General features: G+C 39.9%; 1 protein-coding gene across 3 annotated transcripts; it reads right to left on the reverse strand.

The window, feature by feature from the left end:
* ADAT1 (adenosine deaminase tRNA specific 1) lies at nt 1–20,026 on the reverse strand. 3 transcript variants are annotated; one of them, XM_005531919.3, is made up of 10 exons: nt 19,906–20,024; nt 19,260–19,451; nt 18,403–18,471; nt 16,328–16,382; nt 15,426–15,553; nt 13,285–13,894; nt 10,683–10,828; nt 8,362–8,461; nt 4,745–4,831; nt 1–231 (listed from the first exon to the last, which is right to left on the reverse strand). In XM_005531919.3, the coding sequence occupies exons 2-10, from the start codon at nt 19,426–19,428 to the stop codon at nt 99–101; spliced, it is 1,497 nt and encodes a 498-aa protein (XP_005531976.1). In that variant the 5' UTR covers nt 19,429–19,451; nt 19,906–20,024; the 3' UTR covers nt 1–98. The 3 variants fall into 3 exon arrangements, with proteins under 3 accessions (XP_005531976.1, XP_014116027.1, XP_087918430.1); XM_014260552.2 differs by lacking the exon at nt 4,745–4,831 and having other exon boundaries at nt 19,906–20,026; XM_088062304.1 differs by lacking the exon at nt 18,403–18,471 and having other exon boundaries at nt 19,906–20,025.
* Nucleotides 20,027–20,075: the final 49 nt, after the last annotated feature.

Consider the following 20,075-nt stretch of genomic DNA (forward strand, 5'->3'; position numbering starts at 1 on the left):
CACATAAACTAGAGCGCGTATTTTTCTGGCCCTTGAACTGCAGAGGTATCTGCTGTAGACCAGAGCTTATTCCTGGATTCACACAGTTGCATGGATTCTCATGTGAAGTGAAGGTATTCCTTGGCATTCTTGACCCAACCCAGCAGAGCTTGGCTACGCAGCACTCTCCAGGCTTCTTGATAACTTAATGCAGCTTCCTTGTAGTCCCAGTAGGTTTTTAGAGTCTTCATCCTGACAGAAAATGCACAAAAATGAAAGCAATTCTATGATCCTGTTGAACATGAGGTCACAAAATGAAGAAAAAAATCAAACAGCTAAGAACCTGACAACCTCCCATGAACTCTTCCATGCTACTTAATGAAATTCTCTTCTAGGGAGACGCCCAGGCTCCTAAGCTAGACATTGTCATCAATCTTACAAAAGGAAGCAAAACAGCTCTCCTAGCACTAGAAATGTCTGTGTTTGACTGTGTGACCACAGGTCACAGAAAACTCCTATGACAGAAAAAACTGCTGAAACAAAGCTGAAAATGTGGCTAGGGTGCTTTGAATTGGGTGGAAGTAGCCTTAGCGTGCTAGAAAACTGGCTGTAAGGGAAAAGGACAGAATGAACTGGACAGTTTTTTCTTTTCCAACAAAAAACTAATAGGGAAAAATGAGAGAAGGGAGAAAATAATCTCTTTTCTTTCCCTAAAGCAGAAGAGACTCATCAGTTTTATTGTCATTTCCCTTCCTCAAGTAGCAACTATGCCCCACAGTCTCAGAACAACAATTGGTCACTCTGCTGAGCACATTATGCCAATGATTTTTAAAATAGGGAAATTCAGGTCTAGAGTATCTGAACAAAAATGCCTGTAAGACAATTTCATCAAGATTTTTTTTCCTTTCCTTGCATTCTGTTCCCAACCTCTTTGATTTCCTTTGCCAAAACATCTGTCAGCCATGTGTGATATGCAATGTTTATTTCTTACAATATGAAGGGAAGATCATAGGCAACATGACCTTCACCATCAAAGAGGAAACTACTACAGGAACCCTAATCTATGAGGTCTGAGAACCACTGCACTAACTTCTACAACACGCTTTCATGCTCAAAGGCAATTATGATCACCCCCAAAAAACCCCCACACCTCCACCATAACAGCAGATTATCAGAAACTGTGATTGAGGCACTCAGCATTCTGTTATAAATTTATTTCTAAAACACTGTGATGTGCAAAGCAAGCCATATTATCTATACTTCAAACCTTGTGTTCAGAAAGGTGCAAGTGTGGAGAACCTATCTATGCCATTGCTGAATATGGGAGATACAATCTCTCTTAAGAAACCTGCCCTGCACTCTTATCTCAGTCAATCCATTTTCCTTTCTCCACCTCTTTCACATTAATCATACTCAGTGAAACTAACCTCTGAGCTACTCTCAAAAGTCCCATGTAAGGGCCCCACTAAAACTCTCCCCCATCTGGCCAGTGGAACGGTCACAGAACCCCCATTATCAGTACTAGATCTGGAACTGGAATCCTCCATACTGCAAACTGAGGAAGGAAGAATTATAGTAGAATCTTAATTGTGATGGCTCCTGACTACAATTTAAGAGAAAAAAATGGATTATTCATCCATTTAAAAAGCCCAGCAAGAAAGTCAGGGCAGGTTTATTTTACAAAGTCCCCCTTAGATTCAAAGGGCCATATAGCCAGCCACACCTTGTACAAACAGCAGTGCCTGGAGACTCTACGGTGGATGCCACTGTATGACAAGAGAAGGTCATCACTTCCCCAGGTGGTGACTAAGGCATGTTTTTTTTCCTAACAGCAGGGAAAAAAAAACCCAGCAATGCAAAAAATCTCCTTTGTTACATTACCATCAAGTGACCTGCAAACAATACTGCAGAGAACTTTATGTAACAATTCAGATTAGCAACAGCACAACACTGTCCAATGGTGTGTCACCATTCCATTGGCAGTGAACATGGAAAGCATAAAAAAAAAAAAGGGGAAAAAAATAAAGAAAGAAAAACAAAGGATGGATTTATGCACCAGTAATTTCAAAATAACATGTGAGAGGGAATCAACAGAAGAAGATTAGGTATGATAGGTGGCAGTAACAGGTAATAAATAAACAACATTAGAGTTAGTCTGCCTAGAGAGATGAGTGAGAATTTAAGTATGGCACGGAAGACAGAGATCGTAAGAATTATCACAAAGGAAGAAAGAAGGCGGGACAGCATCATACACTACTATCTGGTTCTTGATGAACTAGCTCATGCCAACCAAACGCCACCTCCTACCCAGTCTCATTTGAAAGCAAATAAACTAAATCCTGAAAAAACCCAAATCAATGAATGTCATGCTTAACATGTGAGACAAGCTGTACTAGTATAAATACCTAAATTTGCCTTTTAGAAGAGCCAGCAAAGTTCAGGCCCCAGTAGGCTGTCTATGTGTTCCAATTTAACAGCACCCACACAGATCCTCTGTGTGAAGAATGAATACAAAAGTCACCAAAAGCAGGAGAAGCAGCTTTAGACACACACACACACACCAAAATAAAGAACATCAGAATCAGTTCCATGTAAAGCTTTAAATTCCCTGGTTCCTAAGTCTGACAGTGGACAACAGTAAATGAAGGCAGAGTTACATGAAGAATAACCCTTGTCCTAATATACCCTACAACTACAAAACAAGCAAATTTGAAAGTACTACAGAATGAGCTTTCCTTGATGGAGCAGAAAAGATGGAAGGCAAGAGACAGAGAAGTGGACTAGAAGAGTCAAGGAAAAAGGAAACTGGCAGACAGCACAATTTTAGAGCCAACCATTTGTGGGAAGAGATAACAAGATACGTTCAAATGTGAAGAAAATACAAAACTCGGTAACAGTTAAATACACAGAAGTTTAAAGAAACAATTTGAGAGTAGGATTTCTTATCTGAAGTTCATGCAGACTCCAAGGGGAAAAGAAAAATCAAAACATCAGAATACAGTGTAGAAAGGAAAAGGGAAGATGAAAGAAACAGCAACACAAAGACACTTTTTCATTTTGCTTTTTAAGTAAAGAGGAGGAAAAACAAAAGAATTAAAGGCAATCAGCTGCACAAGCTGACTAATGAGCTAGCACCAGCATAAAACCAATATCACATCTGTGAATCAGCTGGACTTTGTCAGGAGAAGCCCAGACAGAAAAAATACAGTAGAGGACAAAAAAGTCAAAGGAAACAACAAAGCCAATGGTCTAGAAAAGCCCTGAGGTGAAGTGACTTTATGTAAGCAGCACGTGATCAGCATAATGAGTCACCTACCCAACAACGCACAAGTTCACAATCTGTTTTGAGAAAATTATGATGGCTAAACAAGCGTGGACAAACTCTCACCCAAAAGAGGCTAAAAACTTTATATTTCAAACTGATTTAAGGACAAAGTCTCTCTACTTATAGAATCAATTGAAAGCATCTCAGCAATAGCATGGTCCATGTTGACATAAAAACTTTGAAACACTTATGAGGCACTTCTATAGACACAGAAGGTAACTCCAATCTTTAATTCAACAGAACTCAAAAGCAAGCAAGATCCATTAATTAAAGATCCAGGGTACACTTACTTTGGCTGAGTTTGTTGCACCTACTGTCTTAGTACCATGAAAGGCTGAAATGGCCTATCTCCCCTGCCTCCAGTCACATACGCCTCCTACTTCCTTGGCATGGCTTTTATCTGTTTCAGATTTCCATTGGCCAGTTAAGTTCATTAGTCCAAGAGAAAACACAGAAGACAGGGCAATTGTTTTTAGCCACATTACCTAGTTGAACTGGACCATCATGAGAAGTGCTACTGACAGAAGGGAGAAAGCAGGAATCAACAGCCAGCAATAAACTGCTGTGGGACCACCCCCATCAGCAGCTACAAGCAGTTAAACTGGCTCAAGAGTTGGGATAACTGCATCCTAAAGCTGGTAAAATTATAACTGGAGGTAAGTCTAAAATAAAATAAACATTCTGCGGCAGTGGATTTGGACCCTTCTACATCTCTAAGCCAAAGAGAACTAAGTTTCTGTACATGTGAAACTATGCTTTACTTTACAGCATACTACCAAATATATAATGCACCTAATGCTATGCCATACTGGATGATTACTGCAAGTAATTAACTCCAGTTTGATAAACCAAATTGTTTTTAATAATGTAAAGAAAAATTCCAATTATGGTTTCCTCAGACAAAAACTGCTTTATTTTCTCCCCGGGTCTCTGTTTCTGTAACATATGCATTGCAGTAAGAGCCCTATCTATCCTTACCAACCACATGAGAGAAAAATGCAGAAAGAGCACTATCTCACCTTACTAGCTCTTACTCCACCATATGCTAAGATGAAAACAGATTTTAACCTAGACTTAAAAAAAAAAAGGGGGGGGGTTTACTCCTACTCAAGCTCTTCCTTCTTGTGAATCAAAGAAGTGGACTTTGATAGAATTACTGAACACCAACCAGATATCAATAACTCCATGGCAATTTTGGAATGCAGGGTTTGAATAGCACCAAGGGTAGAGAGCTGCAGGCAGCTGATCTAATAGCTCACAGTTTTCAAAAAAAGATACTACTTCCTCATCTTGTATCTCTTTCCACATTTTTTCAAGTATCAAAGTTTAACAATGGACTTCTCTAAAATGAGATTCATGAGCATATACTGTATCATCACAGTAGTCTTTGGTTTCATTAACATATATTCACTCTTCTAAAGGTAATGATGATGTCTTTACCGTAGAGTGTCTGGTAGATCTTCTTGTGAAATACTTATCACCAACTTTTGGAATTTATGGAAGAGTTCCACTTTACAGATTTTGGATCTGATATAAAAAAAATTAAAAATTAGAAATTCTGATGGAATAAAAAAATCATAAATTCACTCCCTCTTATAGCTCACAGCAGTACATCCCAGCTAAACATATTTGACAGAATATCAAAAAACCTCTCTACCCCATCCAAGCTGCCCACATGCCTTTTCCCTTAGTTTTAAATGCTATATTGACAAAAAGCTGCATTGCCCCCATTCTCCCAGCCAGCAGTCACCAGTTTGCAGAAAGAACATTTTAGTATCACACTGTAATCTGCATGAAATCATGACAGTCCATGAAACTGCACTGTCATCAGTTCTGCAGTAAGGTTTAGCCAGAAGGACTAGTCCCAGAACAGATCAAACAAGCAAAGGACTCCGAAGGCTTTTTTGAACTGTTAAATTTTGTATTATTCAAAATAAATAAAAGAAGGAACAGAAATATCTGGAACGATGCTGATGTCTTCACAATGGTGATGAGGATACATTCAACAACAGCTGCAGAGCAGTTAAGTACAAAGAGGCTCATCAAAATTAAAGTGAGTCAAAGTTTGAAAGATCTTTAGAAGATACTATATACATTCATCAGCTTTGAGCCCTTTTATTTCCCCAAAGAATGGCAACCAGAATCACTGCTTATAAAGCGTAGTTTGGTTTTGAATGGCCCAGCTGTTTCCTCTATTTAATTATGTTTGCATACTTGTTTTAACAATGACTGATTCAGTTCTCCAAGAAGTGCAAGCTGATTCTCCAGAAGCACTGAAAACAAAATCAATCAAGAAAAAAATCTTCCTATGTTGGTAGCATATATTTTAAGAACATCAAAAATGGCATAGTATCATAGAATCTCCATAAGGATCATTGAGTCCAACTCCTGGCTGAGGAAAATCCCAATAATCCCAGCATGTACCTGAAAGTGTTGTCCAAATGCTCCTTGATCTCAGACCACTGTGACCACTGCCCCAGGGAGCCTGTTCCAGCACCCAACCACCCTCTGGGTGAAGAACCTTTTCCTAATATTCAGCCTAAACCTCCCCTGACACAGCTCCAGCCATTCCTCGGGCCCTATCGCTGGTGACAAGAGAGCAGAGAACAGTGCCTGCACCTCTGTGTCACCTCCCAAGGAAGTTGTAAGCCTGCTGTGAGGTCTCCCCTCAGGCTCCCCTTCTCCAGGCTGAACAAACCAAGTGACCTACCTCAGCTGCTCCTCGTAGGGCTTCCCCTCCAGACCCTCCATTATCCTGATGGCCCCCGCTTTGGACGCTTAGAGCTTTATCTTGTATTCCTGTGCCCAAAACTGCCCCTAGGAGGTGAGGCCACACCTGTGCAGAGCAGAGTGGGACAATTCCCTCCTTCACCTAGCCAGCAATGCTGGGCCTCATGTCCCCCAGGATGCAAGTGGCCCTCCTGGTTGCCAGGAACAACTCATATCCTACTTGCCAGCAGTCAGGATCCCCAGGTTCTTTTCTGCAGCTGCTCTCCAACCTCTCATTTCCCAGTCTGTCCATACATACAGAGTCACCCTGTGCCATGTGCAGAAACTGGCATTTGTCTTTGTTAAACTCTGCATGGTTGGTGATCGCCCAACCCTGTTATTTGTCAAGGTCCTTCTGCAGGGCCTGTCTTCTTTCAAGGGAGTCAACAGGTCCTCCCATTTTAATGTCATTGGCAAACTTATTTAGTGTACCTTTGAGTCCTGCATCCTAGTCATTTATTAGGATGCTGAAAAGCACTGGCCCTAAAACAAGAGCCCTGCTGAACCCCATTAGTAGTGATGGCATACAAAGATGCTCTAAAATTTAATATTCAAGTTAATCTGTCAAAATTTCATCTTGTAGCTGTTCATGATTTAGTTAATTAAGCATTAACAAAAGCACATACCAGACATTTACTCACAAATTCCTTTTAGTCAATCAGCTTTACCTTCCTTGGTATTTAATGTTATCTAGCATATTGAAAGGGGGAAATAACACTTCCCAGCAATCATCCTGAGATTTCTTGAGAGGAAGAAGAATGTAGAAATACAAGTCTTGTTTATTATTTACCACCACCACCAGTCCAAATAAGGCTGTAAATTCCTTATTTTCATTATAAAAGTTCTTTTGTGACTGTTTACCTCAAAAGCATGGATAGTTTACTTGTTCGCTGACATTGTTTTTAATCCTGATTTCCTAAGGAAAACGAGATGTTTGTAATCACAGTCTTCTAGGCTCTAATAACTTTTGAAAGTTTTAGTGAATTTCAAGCACATGTTGAGAAAAGGATCTTTCAACAATAATTGAGTTCTCACACTTTTGAGCTGTCAGCTAGCAGATGCCTCTCAAGTTTTAGAGCTGATGCACAAATGCTATGTAACAAATTTAAGCCTACTGGAAAAAGGGGTAGCTGGTTTGTTTGATCATTCATATGTCTTCAGGAATACATATGGCACATTGAAAATAAATATTCTACAGTGCATACGGAATCCATCTTAAAAGGTGCACTTAAAGTCACTTAGGTCACCTGTATTAGAAATACCCCAGACACCAATGCTGGTCACAAACCACAAAGTTCCTGGCCCTCTTCTTTCCACAGAAAATTTGGGAATACTAGGATATACCAGGATAAACTTCAGTCAAATCAGGCCTAACTTCAAGAAGCTCAGACTGTGCAACTTGCAGGCATATGAATTAATTCTCCACAACAATTGTCTAAGCTGTACTTATTATGCTATTCACCCCTTGTCACGATCGTCATCATCCTCCCAAAAAGTCCAGGAAACATGAACAATATGACCATTGATAAACTGGTAGTATAATCGGCCAACAGCTAATTTGAACCACAATCCTCAAGCTGAATTTCCATAGAGCAATGAAAATTTTGGCCATCTCACCTAAAATGAAGGTAACACAGAGATGGAGAAATTTGCCTACAGATGCTCATGAGTAATTCCTCTCTGCCTCAAGAAAAATATGTAACTATTTCTTTAAACTATAACTGTTGATAGAGGATTTCTTAAAGAGCACCAGTGCCAAGATGACAGTTGGAAAGGTGACATGTTCATGTTAGGAATGTGCTGCCATCATTTTGACACATTTTCAAATTTTAAGGAAGAAAGTCATGTTTCAAAGCTACACTTTTAATGATCATACATCCAGGACAGCTGGCCTGATATTAAATAAAAAAAAAAAAAATCTCTAGAAAGAGAACCTGCAATGCACACATTTCCTTCACAGTCATCAACCAAAAAAAACCCACAAAAAACCAAAAAAAAAAAAAAGCAAAAATTGTTTCCTTCAACAGTAAACATCCTTTCAATAAAAACTGATCACAGTCCCTCACCACCATTATCTACAATGTTCTCAATAGTGACAAAGAAATATAATAAATTTGTTAATTCTCATTTAGCTTTCATTATTCCAATTGCCCTCTCTTCCCTTAAACAGCAACTCTTCCCTTCCCCCTGCTCTCTACCTTTCCCCTTCTTCACCATTCCCTAGATTTCCTCCCGCTCTGACAATATCACATGAGCTGACAAAGACATGCAAGCTAACACTCTCATACCTGCTCTGATGGCTCCCAATCCCCTTCTTTGTTGTTCCCTGGCGGAAGCCGTCTGAGGTGACATCCAGAGGTTGTTCAGGGACTGCACTCCAACTGATAGCTGTTAAAGAAATTGTTATGAACAAGGGAGATGCTCTTATCACAAAAGCAGAACCTAACAGTTCCTTTCATTCTATTTGTTCCTGTGTTGCTTCCCAAAATAATTCAAACTAGAAAGAGTACCATGGTTTTCTAGTGCCAGAATTCCAGCATCTGAAAGAATGCTCGATTTAAAAACATGAAAATGCACACACACAGGGCTTTCATCTTAATTAGATAATTTAACAATCCATGCCTCTAAATATCCGGCCTTCAGCTTTGTAATTCTCCATTTCTTAGGGGGATTCTTTCTTTTGTGCATCATGCCTGGACAATGTATGAAGAAATTTCCAAGCTAGATGCTTATTTTCACATCAGGCTGTGAAATATTGCTCTAAACTACTTGCACCAGTCCCTCTGTTTTCCTTCTTAATTTAGTTTCTGCTATTATTTTACTGTGTACTCTAAGTAGTTTCATGTGTGATAACTGACATACACCAAATATTTGGAGACTTTACTTGAAAAACATTATTAGCTAGTAGTCATATAAAAATAATTTGTTGGAAGAGATAGCAAGTGCCAACAGCCTTAAACTCTACCCCGAGTCTCTGAACTTTGTAATCATCTCAGACTGTAAACTTCTTAATGCTGAAGCTCTGCATACAATACCTTACAATTTCTAAGTAATCAGCAAAGCATCAGCAGCATGTCAGGAGAAACTGACATGTCCAATCTGTTCCTCTATAGCATAACAGCAGGTTCTTCAACTTCTACTACCATGAGACAGCTTCTGTCTCCTAAATTCTCCCTCTTCTCTGTGTTCCTAACAGGCAAAACAGTTGCACATTGCATTCACTCTAAAGACCATCCTGCTATTCAGGATGCTCAAAGACTGCTTATGTTACTCACCGTTGTATTACAATTCAGCTGTATGCTGCAATTGTATTCTGCTAAATCCCGACTGTACTTACACAGGGATTCAAGAACAATGCTGTATTACTCTTAATTACTCTAAATTACCATCCTGTGTAACATGAAAAAACGTTAGATACATATCACTGGTATTAAATCCTCCACATGTGAAATACCTAAAAATCACCTGGTTAGAAGATATCAGTTTCTGACAAGCAGATTCAAAGTTACTTAAAAATTAAAACATTTTGTATTCTTTCACTTTTTTCATAATTATCTCAAGGCACTACACAGAACTGGTATCTTCTTAAAATAACAGCTGAAATGTTCCCATCAAGCATCCTTCAATACTCTGTGTAACAGCCCTAAATTTAGAGTTTATTCTGATTTTCACCCCATGAAAAGAAACCACCTGACATAAAAAAGCATGCTAAGGCACCATTCATGTTCATTTAACAAAATGACCTGAGAAGTGTACATCAAGAAAGACACAGAGTGAATTCAGTCACGGCTGCTTTCAAGCCTTTTTGCTAACTTAACTGTCACTATTTTTCAATGACAAAATCTGTTTCCTATCTCACAATCTTAAAGCATTTTCCTTCCTGGCACTTGTAAATAACTCAAATTTAATGAATGTAAATTCCATTAAGGAACATTCTGTTTCCATTCTATTTTATCCCTAGCTCTATTGCAATAGAAAAACTTCCAGTTCTGGTTAAGACAAAAAAGTATACAACAGCAGAAGGCAGGCATGTCCAAGTTAAAGAAACTGCTTAGCCATACACATAGAGTGGCAGTTCAGTTTTTTGTTTTTTTTTCCAACTGAGACCATGTTGCTAAATCACATTGAGATTTAAGCATTCATTCATCACCATGACATAAAATGCCATGCCCAAAATATCTATCAATACAACTTTTACACTATACTACTCTGTATTGTTTCTTCACTGACAGATTTTTGGAGCAATTACAAACATAACTCAGCATGGCAAGTCTTTTGTTCATTACCAAGGAGAATGCAAAACTAACTGAAACAAGAAGTCTTTTGTTTTCTTCTTGTACTCGGCTTTTGTTTTCCCTGGTTATTTTCTGTCAGTGTTTAAATTATAAATTCTTAATGACATCAACCAAGTTTTTATTCAGTCTGAAAACTCCCTACTGGAAACTAGAAACTGAGACAAATACTATTAACCTGAAATTAATTTTTTGCTTTTTGTACTTTGCCGCTAGTATACTGGCAAGGAATGATGTTCCAGTCCAAACAACCAAACCCATCTCATTTCTGTTTGGGCTTTTGCACACTGTTACCCAACTAGCCCAAATGAACTCACCTGCACTGCAAGGAACAAGCTTTGTTTTGCTGTTACTTTGAACTTCCTGAATTGCCTGATGGCTGTGTTCAAATTGAAGATCTGATTGCAGCAGCTTAACCTCCTGAGTGAGAAAACCATCTGGTAAAGATGAGATGTGCTGACACCTAAAGTAAACACAGAAAAATGCAAGTGATTTTCAGTATGTTCTTCCCAAACAAGACCATTTTGCACAATTTCCATTCATTATCTAAAATAAATTTCCTTTACATTAAAACTGAATTGAACATCAGTTTTTTAGGTAAGACAGGAGGTTTGAAGGCATTTTTTCCCTTCAGAAAAATATTTACTAAACCTCAATGCCACATTAGTTTATTATAACCTTGTCCATCCTAAAAAAACTGTGATGATTTGGTTTTTAAAAAGGTCTAGTTAAAAGCTATTATAATCAATTAAGTACGCAGGACAAAAACCGCAATACACTTCTGCAATCACAAAGAAAAATAAAAATCATGAAGTATTCACATAGTCAACTGCATTCCATCGGGAATTGTTTTATGAGCCTAAACATTTATAACCAAAGCCTAAAAACATACAAAATATACTTACAGTTCCATGTATAATCTTTGTTACCTTAAATTACTGTTCGTACTGAATGACTTTAGGATCAAGTGAGGAAAATACAGCATGTGTTTAATCACTACAATACTTAGAGCAAGAATTAAGACTGAGATTCATATTGTCAGATCCAAGAGTCTGAAGAAGTGCCTGACTGCACTAGGACTAACAAGGCTAGGAAAGTTCTTGTTACGTCTTACAGAACAAGGAAAGGATTATACAGAAAGCTCCACTGGGTACGTCACTGGAGTTTCTCCATTAATAGACTTACAACCTCTTTTATATCCTAGAAGGATCGTGGGTACAGAGGAAAGGAGTTACTAAACCAAGTCAAACCTTATGAAATGGTCTAGTAACTGCCACTTAAAAAGAATGGTTCAGCTCCCATGTTTTTTTCTTCCTTTCCTTTCCCTTCACTCTGCCCAAATCCACTTACTCTTCTCTACTGCTCTACTCCACTGACTTAGCCTCCCAAGCAAGAAAAATGTCTACTGCCTGTCCTGGTTGCTGGGATAGGTTGCATCAACTGAATAATCTGAGAAATAAGGCCAGTGCACAACAGATAACTTTCCTCATTTTGCACCAGTGCAGTTCATCACTCACATAGATCTTCCTGAAATGACACGCTGTGTTGAAAGCTCTCACAGCAGCGAGAAAAATCCGATCTTGGATGTAACTGAGATTAAAGAAGCAGACAAATTTTTACGACCATGAAAATTCATATAAACTTTGCTTCTCCAGTATAACACTTCTTCCAGCTGACCAGTACAAGCTGTCACATACTACATGTCCTGAACCATTTCAATAAACCAGAGAACAACTGAGGTGGGACGGGACCTCTTGTAGGTCATCTAGTCTAACCACCCCTCCTCCAGCCAGGCAACCTACAGTCATCTGCTCAGGACAGTGTCCAGATCACTGCTGAGTAACTCAAAGTTGGGAGACTCCACAACCTCTCAGCAACCTCTGCCAGTGTTCCATCACCCTCACAACAGTAAGCGTTTCCTGATGTTCAGAGGGAACCTCCCATGCTTCAGTTTGTGCCCATCGCCTCTTGTCCTATCACCAACACCACTGCAAACAGCCTGGCTCCATTTTCTCTGCCACCTCCCTTCAGGTATGTATACAAATTGGTAAGATGCCCACAAGCCTTCTCTTCCCCAGCCTGCATAGTCCCAGCTCTCTGCATATGAGAGATTCTAAAAATCCATTATGCATCTTCAAGGCCCTTTGCTGGCCTCTCTCCAGTATGTCTACATCCCTCTTGTACTGAGAGGCCCAGAACCAGACACAGCCTTTCAGATGTGGCTTCACCAGTATCAATCCAGGGGAAGGATCATCTCCCTGGACCTGCTGCGATACTTTGCCTGAAGTGGCCCAGGACACCATTAGCCTTCTTTGTTGCTAGAGTCTGAGTTGGAAGGCACACTACTGGCTCATTTTCAACTTCACATCTAGCAGGAACCTATAATTCTTTTCTGTGAAGCTGCTTTCCATCTTGGCAGCCCCCAGCATATATTGGTACATGGGACTGTTCTTTCCCAGGTGCAAGTTTTCACTTCCCCTTGCTGAACTTTATGAAGTTCCTACTTTTCTCCAGTCTGCAGAGGTTGCTCCGGATGACAGCACAATGCCCTGGCCAATCAGCCACTCCTTGGCTTTGAGTCTTCAGCAAACTGTCTGGGCATACAGTCTGCACCATCACCCAGATGACTGATTAATGAAGATATTAAGTAAGTTTGGATCTAGTATTGATCCCTGGGGTACATGGTTACTTACACCTTTAACTACACTTCACCCAATGATCACTACCTTCTGGGCCCAGTCATTCAGGATAGTTTTTAACACACACGTCTGCTCATCCAGCTCACACTTGAACAGATTCTCTATCAGCATCTTAGAAGACACATTATCAAAAGTTTACTGAAGTTCTAATACTAGTATGACACGCATTGTCTTCCAAAGCTCACTGTTTACATGCACAGCATCTAAGGGGAGCACTTACCTTTCAATAACTGCTCTCCGCATAGCTTCTTGGCTATACGGACACTTCCCCACTACAACTGCAGACAGATACACTGGATACTGCAGAAAATGCATCAGAAGAGCTCCTTGACACCCTAACACGTTCCAGCGAGCCAGTTTATCACTGCAGGACATAGAGCACGTTCGGTCTCCTCGACCTGGCTTCACTCGTAATAATCCCACACAGTGGTACCCCAGTCCAGGTATTCGGGCATCATCCAACTCTCCAGGTACACATTTTGCTCCAGTTCTATGAACATCTACTACCTTTGGTCTCACTAAGCCAGTCTCATCAGTTGTTTGCATCTCTGCACAACATTTACAGCTCTTTTGATTTGCGTCTTTTTGTTTCACAGATTCATGAACAGCCAGGTCTTCAGTGATTATGGAAAAACAATCAGCATCATCACTTTTCATTCTCTTGATTGTATGATTACTTGCCATCTTCTCTGATTTCCTTTTATCTTCTGGATACAAGTGATTACGGTTACTTCTGCATTCTGCTGATTGTCCAACAGCATGACCTCCAGTCACTGGCTTAGAAAACTGGTTCTGTGGTTCACTGATTGGAAAAATAGAAGCATCTCCACCTGGAACAAAAGAAATAACATAAAATTGGCCAAAAAAACATCTTGTGACTGGAACACATCATGCCAGTAATATTACAACTACTAGTAGCTTTCATAGATCTGCACTCAGGAAAACTTAACTATGAGAACACATTTTTGAAACAACATTGTCCTGTGCAACACTGAATCAAATCTCACTGAAATTTGAGCCAACTTAATTTCAAGTTCTGCATACTATGTAAGAAATAATCAAGAAAGTAAAATTTACAATATATAAAGTAAAAGGTAACAGAGGCATTTGACAGACTCCATCAGTGCTGAAGACTCACAGGAAAACCAGCCTGATCTAACCAAACAATATGAACCTCAAAAGAATAATGAAAGAATAATCTGTCAAGCAAGGGTGAAAACAATCTGTATCACTGAAACAAGCTCAGAACCAAAATTCTGAAGCACAGTTCAAAGCAAAGCAAGCCTGGCAGGCCTGCTGATTTATATGAGAAATTTCTCACAATGTGAGAAAAAGAAAATAATGAAATTATTCTCACCAATAAATTTGAAGACATAATTTCTATTCTCAAATGCACTAATGAGGAAAAATAATATTGCATATTCCAGAAATGCACTCAAAATCATGAAGATGTCTGAGGAACCAATTCACTCTATGATGTACTGAAAAGGCATATTTTGAGAGTTCTTAAAACTCCTTTGCTCTGTAGCAGACTAGCAGTTAACACACCAGTGAGAGAGCATGGTAACATCAAGATGCCCGATACATTCGTAGACCAAGGGGCCACATTCCTTCATTCTGTCAACAGGTCTTCATCTTTGTGCTTCTGGTTTTTCTAAACACACAAAGAATGTTTTCCAAGTTTCATTACATTCCCTAAGAAGTTTTGTCTTGGGGAGCTAGAGATGTCTCATGAATGGGGCTTTTTTTCCTGTTTTTCAGGAGTGTGGTTTTGGTTTGTTGGGGGGTTTTGCATGAGTTGGTATTGGCTCTTCTCCTCTGTTTTAATTTTTTGCTTGGTTTTGGTTTTTTTGTTTGCTCGTTGCTTTGGGGTTTTTTTGGTGTTCGTTTGGGTTTTTTTCTTTGTTTGCTTTACAGGGTTGGGGGTGGCTGTTGATTGGGTGTGGGGTATCTTTTGTTTGGTTGTTTTTAGGAATGGTGGTAAATGCCAGTATTTTTTATTAAAATTTTAATCCATGGAGATAATGTTTGAAACAAAGCAACTAGGCAATATGGCAGGACCTCTGACAAGTATGTTATTTTCTGGAAAGAAAAATAATAGCTATTATTTTTTAAAATGAAACATTCCACTATATAATGAGCAGTACATCAGACTTACTGAGTTCTCATTAATCACATCCAGTGAAATAAAATGCCAAATGTATCTGTGGAGCACCAGTCAGGTACATCTTTGGGCACGTATCGGTACATGAATTACTTCCTTGTTCTCAATCCAGACCAAAGAGAGACTAAAGAAAGACAAGGGGCACAAAAGATTCTACAAGCGGGAGCAATGTATTTGGTTCACTCCAGCATACTCACATGGGGTATGACTGGAGAAGAAAATAAATATGATATTTGGTTTGAGTTTCCATTTCCCAGTTTCAGTTCCCGGACTAAAGATACATTGCTGATGGGAAGCTGCAAGCCACAACTGATGGAGAAGATACCTGTTAGGCAGAAAGTTTTCATGAAACATTGACTCCGTTTTTGATGCATGAGAAGACAACAAAACTTAGACACCCTCTAGAGCCTGCTCTTTCCTGATGGAATTCTATCAGGAGCCACTCAGTTACGCTTTTACAGAGAGATGGCATCCAACATAATAAATGTAAACACATCATTGGAACTTTAATAACAGACCTCAAAGAGTTAGATTCAGTGGAGTTAAAGTTAAACATCACAAACTGTATAGATAAGGTTCTCTCCTCCCAATGTCTGTATATTTACCAACTCTGCAACTCATCTGATTTTTATGAGACTCAGTTTAGTGGCATCAAATTGCAAGAAACATACTAATTTCTGCAAAATTACTGTTCCCCTAGCTCAGTTCCCTGAACCAGTTTATCCCATGTAAACAAGAGGACTGGCATGTGGGAAAGAGCAAAAATTCTATCCTTGACTAGTAGTCATCAGATCTGCATTGATGTCACTTGAAATCAGATCCTAATTCTTCATACAAAGGCTACACAAGAACAAGGATGAAGCAAGCTGTTGTGAAAAGGCCCTAACACTACCTAGAAGAATACAAATTAGACTAAAATCCTGCTAACAACAGGAAAAAAGAGTGTTGCCCACACAGAAGTAATGCAGTCTTTCACTACATTTTCATATCTAAAGATACAAAATTGGCTATCTCAGCCATAGGTCAAAATTATTTGTATCGCAACAACTTCAGGCAGCACTGAGTAACAGCATTGAGTAAAACTTCATTCATGCCTCACCTCTGGAAGCTCCTCTTGGCCAAAATTTCAGCATGGCTGTCATTCAGAATATCTCCTAAAGCAAAACCCAAATGTGAATACTAAATCATGACTAAAAAGAAGACAAAACAAATAGAATTTGACATAGGACAGAGCTACATATTTGTTAGTATATGAATGTTTACCATTGGTTTTAGAGTATTTCAAGATATTTAAACTTCCAATCACCACAAAAGGAGGTCAACAGCCTATGCAAATAAAGGATAAAAGTACTCAGTCTGCAGCAAGTCAGAGACTTGTTTGAATACCAAGTTTTAACTCTTCTGATACTGGAAACCCTTTGAGTTGAATAAACACTACCCTCCTTCAAAATCTTCCTGACTTTTGTTTTCAATGGTAAATCTTGATATTCTCAAAATACTGCCAGAAAATTTCAAGTGCTTGTTAAGCTTTTGGTTGAATTTTCAACTATGTCCTACAATTTAAACTTTTTTTCCTGCAAATAATTCTGGTATTTACTAAGTTTGCACATCTCCAGCTTTCCTACAGTATCTGCCTGTTATGGTGTATAAAGGAACAGCAGTGGTAGATCATCTTTTACTTCAGGGGTAAAAGGCCAAGTGATAGAAGTCCTCTCTAACAGTTTTAAAAGTTTAGAAGTGATCTAACAGATAACCATTAACATGACCTACCACCAAGTTAAAAATGTTATTATAAGAAGAAATATTTTCTAAATTTGAGATCACTGAAGACAAACAAAGGCAAAACAAACTAGTGTTACTTTTTTCCTAGTCAATTTTCTATTTAGACATTTAATATCTACGTTGTAAATGGTACAACAGTTCAATCATAATTTTCCTAAATCAGTCAGAAAAATGTCTGCATTAAAACTTTTCTGAGATGGCCAAATCACAAGAAATAGCCCAAAAATCTAAGATATAGAATCTAGTTTCCTCTGTTTTGCTCCACTAATTAATTTCAAAATGAAGGACATTACCGAGAACATAAAATAGCCTAAAACAGAAACAGCCAAAACCCTTTCTCATATCTCACTCAATTCCTCCTCTGAAGTCTAAATAGGGCAGAAACTCTGTACCTACATATGCATGAACACCTTTCCCGCTTTGCCACTTTTCAGCATTCATCATTACTATAGCTTTTTCCCTGTCCTAGCAGAGGAGACAGATACATCATGAATTTAAAAATGGACACATAGAGCAAGGAAAGCCTCCTGCAATACATAGTAAGAAACGGTAAAGTTGTGAGAATCCATGTATCTATCCCATACATTTATTGTACAACACTTAAAACTATTTAGGAGTAATATGCCATAAAGAAGAAAACATGCAGTAAGGGAGAAAAACCCTATTAGTATCTTCCTGCTGGTTAGTACCAGCAGTGGTACCTCTTGCATCAGACCCCAACAAAACTAGACTGCAACAGGTGACCAAAGCACAATTATTTTGCTTATACCTTGTTTTGCTTATATTTTGCTTTTAGCTGTGAAGTCTTTGAATATGCAGACTCAGGGCTGCCACAGCATAGCTGGCCTGGACTGGACAAAGTAAATCTGACCATAACGCAAATACATTTCAGCTAGCCTAGTTCATATCTGAACATGTCCCTAGACACGTTACAGGGGACCGTCAGCCAACCCCATCCAAGCTGAGAAGTAAGCACACCACTGGCCGGGAAGCTGGGCAGGGAGAGAGATATCAGCCAATGGCTGTCTAGCCCAGGAGATTCGAATTGGTATTTAAGTGAGTTCTGAATAATAAACAAGGCTGTTTGTCTCATGAGCACCTGGAGCACCAGTTGTGGATTTTCATCTCCCAACCCATGACTGGCAGTTACACAGGGCCTAAACTACACATTTGCAGACATAAAGAGTTAATTCACTTTTGAGGCAGCAAGTGCAGCCATTGTGGCTGCCTAAGCTCCTCTCTCATTGATGAATCAAAGTCTATCTTACACTTCTGGCTTCAATCCAGAAAAAGTCTGAGCAGAATGCCTTGGACATTTTCATTGATTCTATGATACCAGCGAGAAAGAAGGTAGCAGAGGTAGTCTGCTCTTGAATTTCACACCATACTTACCAGTTTTTCGCATTTTCTTTTGGCCAATACATTTTGTTCCAGTTCCCATAGCAACAACTTCCTTAGTTACTGAAGAATAAACAACATTAACTGAAAAAACTATAGCCTCTAACCATTGCCAGAAACATTGCTCTCATGCAGTCATTCTGGTAAGACAACACACAGAACACAGAATAGAAGGCCGTATACAGAGAGGCGCACCATGCAACCTTACAGAAAAGAAAACAGTATCAGATCAAGAACTGAATGCAGCAGGTAGAAGAAACAGGGCTAGGAAAAGTCTATGACCGCATAGGAAGAATGTTAATACAGGCTTGGTAAATAAGCTAGGCAGCACACAGCAGACATTGCCACAGCGTTCCTCAGGCACATGAGAAATCATAAATATAGTATACAATCTGCCTGGCAACACTGAAGTGCCACTAAAGGAAAAGATGATGATGACGAACTAACACAAATGCAAAATGTAGTAACACAATAGGAGAGCAAACCTTTCTAGGATTCTATCAAATTAAACATGTTTTTTCCAGAGTTTATATTAGGAATTCAGGTTCTGCCTAGACTTTCACCACATATTGAACAAAAGCCAAATTAAGGCTTTCATTGTCTTGTTTACAGTCTGGGAAGAATGGCATTTCACTAAAACCACCTCTTTCCAGACAGAAGCTGTGAATCACACAAATAGCAAAGTTTACAGTCACAAAGAGTAAAGAATTTGGGTGGAAACTGCAATGGAATAGGAAAGGGTGTGTGCTTTTTTAAAGACATTTTAAAAGAACGGATATAAAAAGAAAGCATCAAGAACCTTCTCTGCCTCTCCCTCCTCTCCCACCCCTATCCCCAAATCTCGTTCTTACCCTCCAAGTTTCCTGGACTATCAAGAGCCTCTCTTTGGGCTGCAGATTCCACTTTGACAACAGCTGCCAGGGAAGTCCATTCCCTGTTTGGATCTGGTTTCCCCTGCTTAGGAAGTCTGGTCCTATAATGCAGGTAACATAGCCCAGCGATTTCATCGGCTGACCACATGGCTCTTGATTCAAGTGCAGGTTCTACAAAGAATTGGATTCCCTCACAACACTTGAATAACTCCCATCTCTTCAAACTCTACCACCCTGTTCTGCATGACACTTTCCTGCACCACATTTCAATAACAAAGTTCTTAACTGCATCGTCCCTTTCAGGACTACTTACAGGAAATAACTTTTTCTAAATCGCAAGAAGTAAAAAAACAATGCCCGAACCCTTAAGTGCAGCAGAAGGTGGGGCTGCTGGGTTCCCAAGGCTCCCACTATACAGCAATCAATCGCATGCTTCAAGCCGCCATCCCGCTGCGGTCTCTGCAGCACACCTGAAGCGCCTGGCACCATCCGCCTCCTTTCCAGGCCTCGCCCCTTGTCGAGAGACCCGAGGCAGCCCACGCTCCGAGGGCGCTGCCGCCGCGGTCAGGCGCACCGCACCTCCCACCACCCTGGGCGCAGTCCTTGCGGTCCCCTCCCTACCCACCGGGACACCGGCGCCGCTGCTCTTCGCCAGGACGAGCGGTGACAACCAAACCTGCGGGGCCGCGCCGCTCGCAAAGCGCCCCGGTGCCCGCGCACGCGCAGCCGCCCCTCGCGCGTCAGCCGCCGGGAGCTGCAGCCCTTTGCGCAAGCGCACAGAGACTCAGAGACGGG

This window comes from Pseudopodoces humilis, chromosome 14 (genome assembly GCF_049639895.1).
Source record: "Pseudopodoces humilis isolate 2021_Gansu_Grassland_sample_001 chromosome 14, ASM4963989v1, whole genome shotgun sequence".
NCBI lineage: Eukaryota > Metazoa > Chordata > Aves > Passeriformes > Paridae > Pseudopodoces > Pseudopodoces humilis.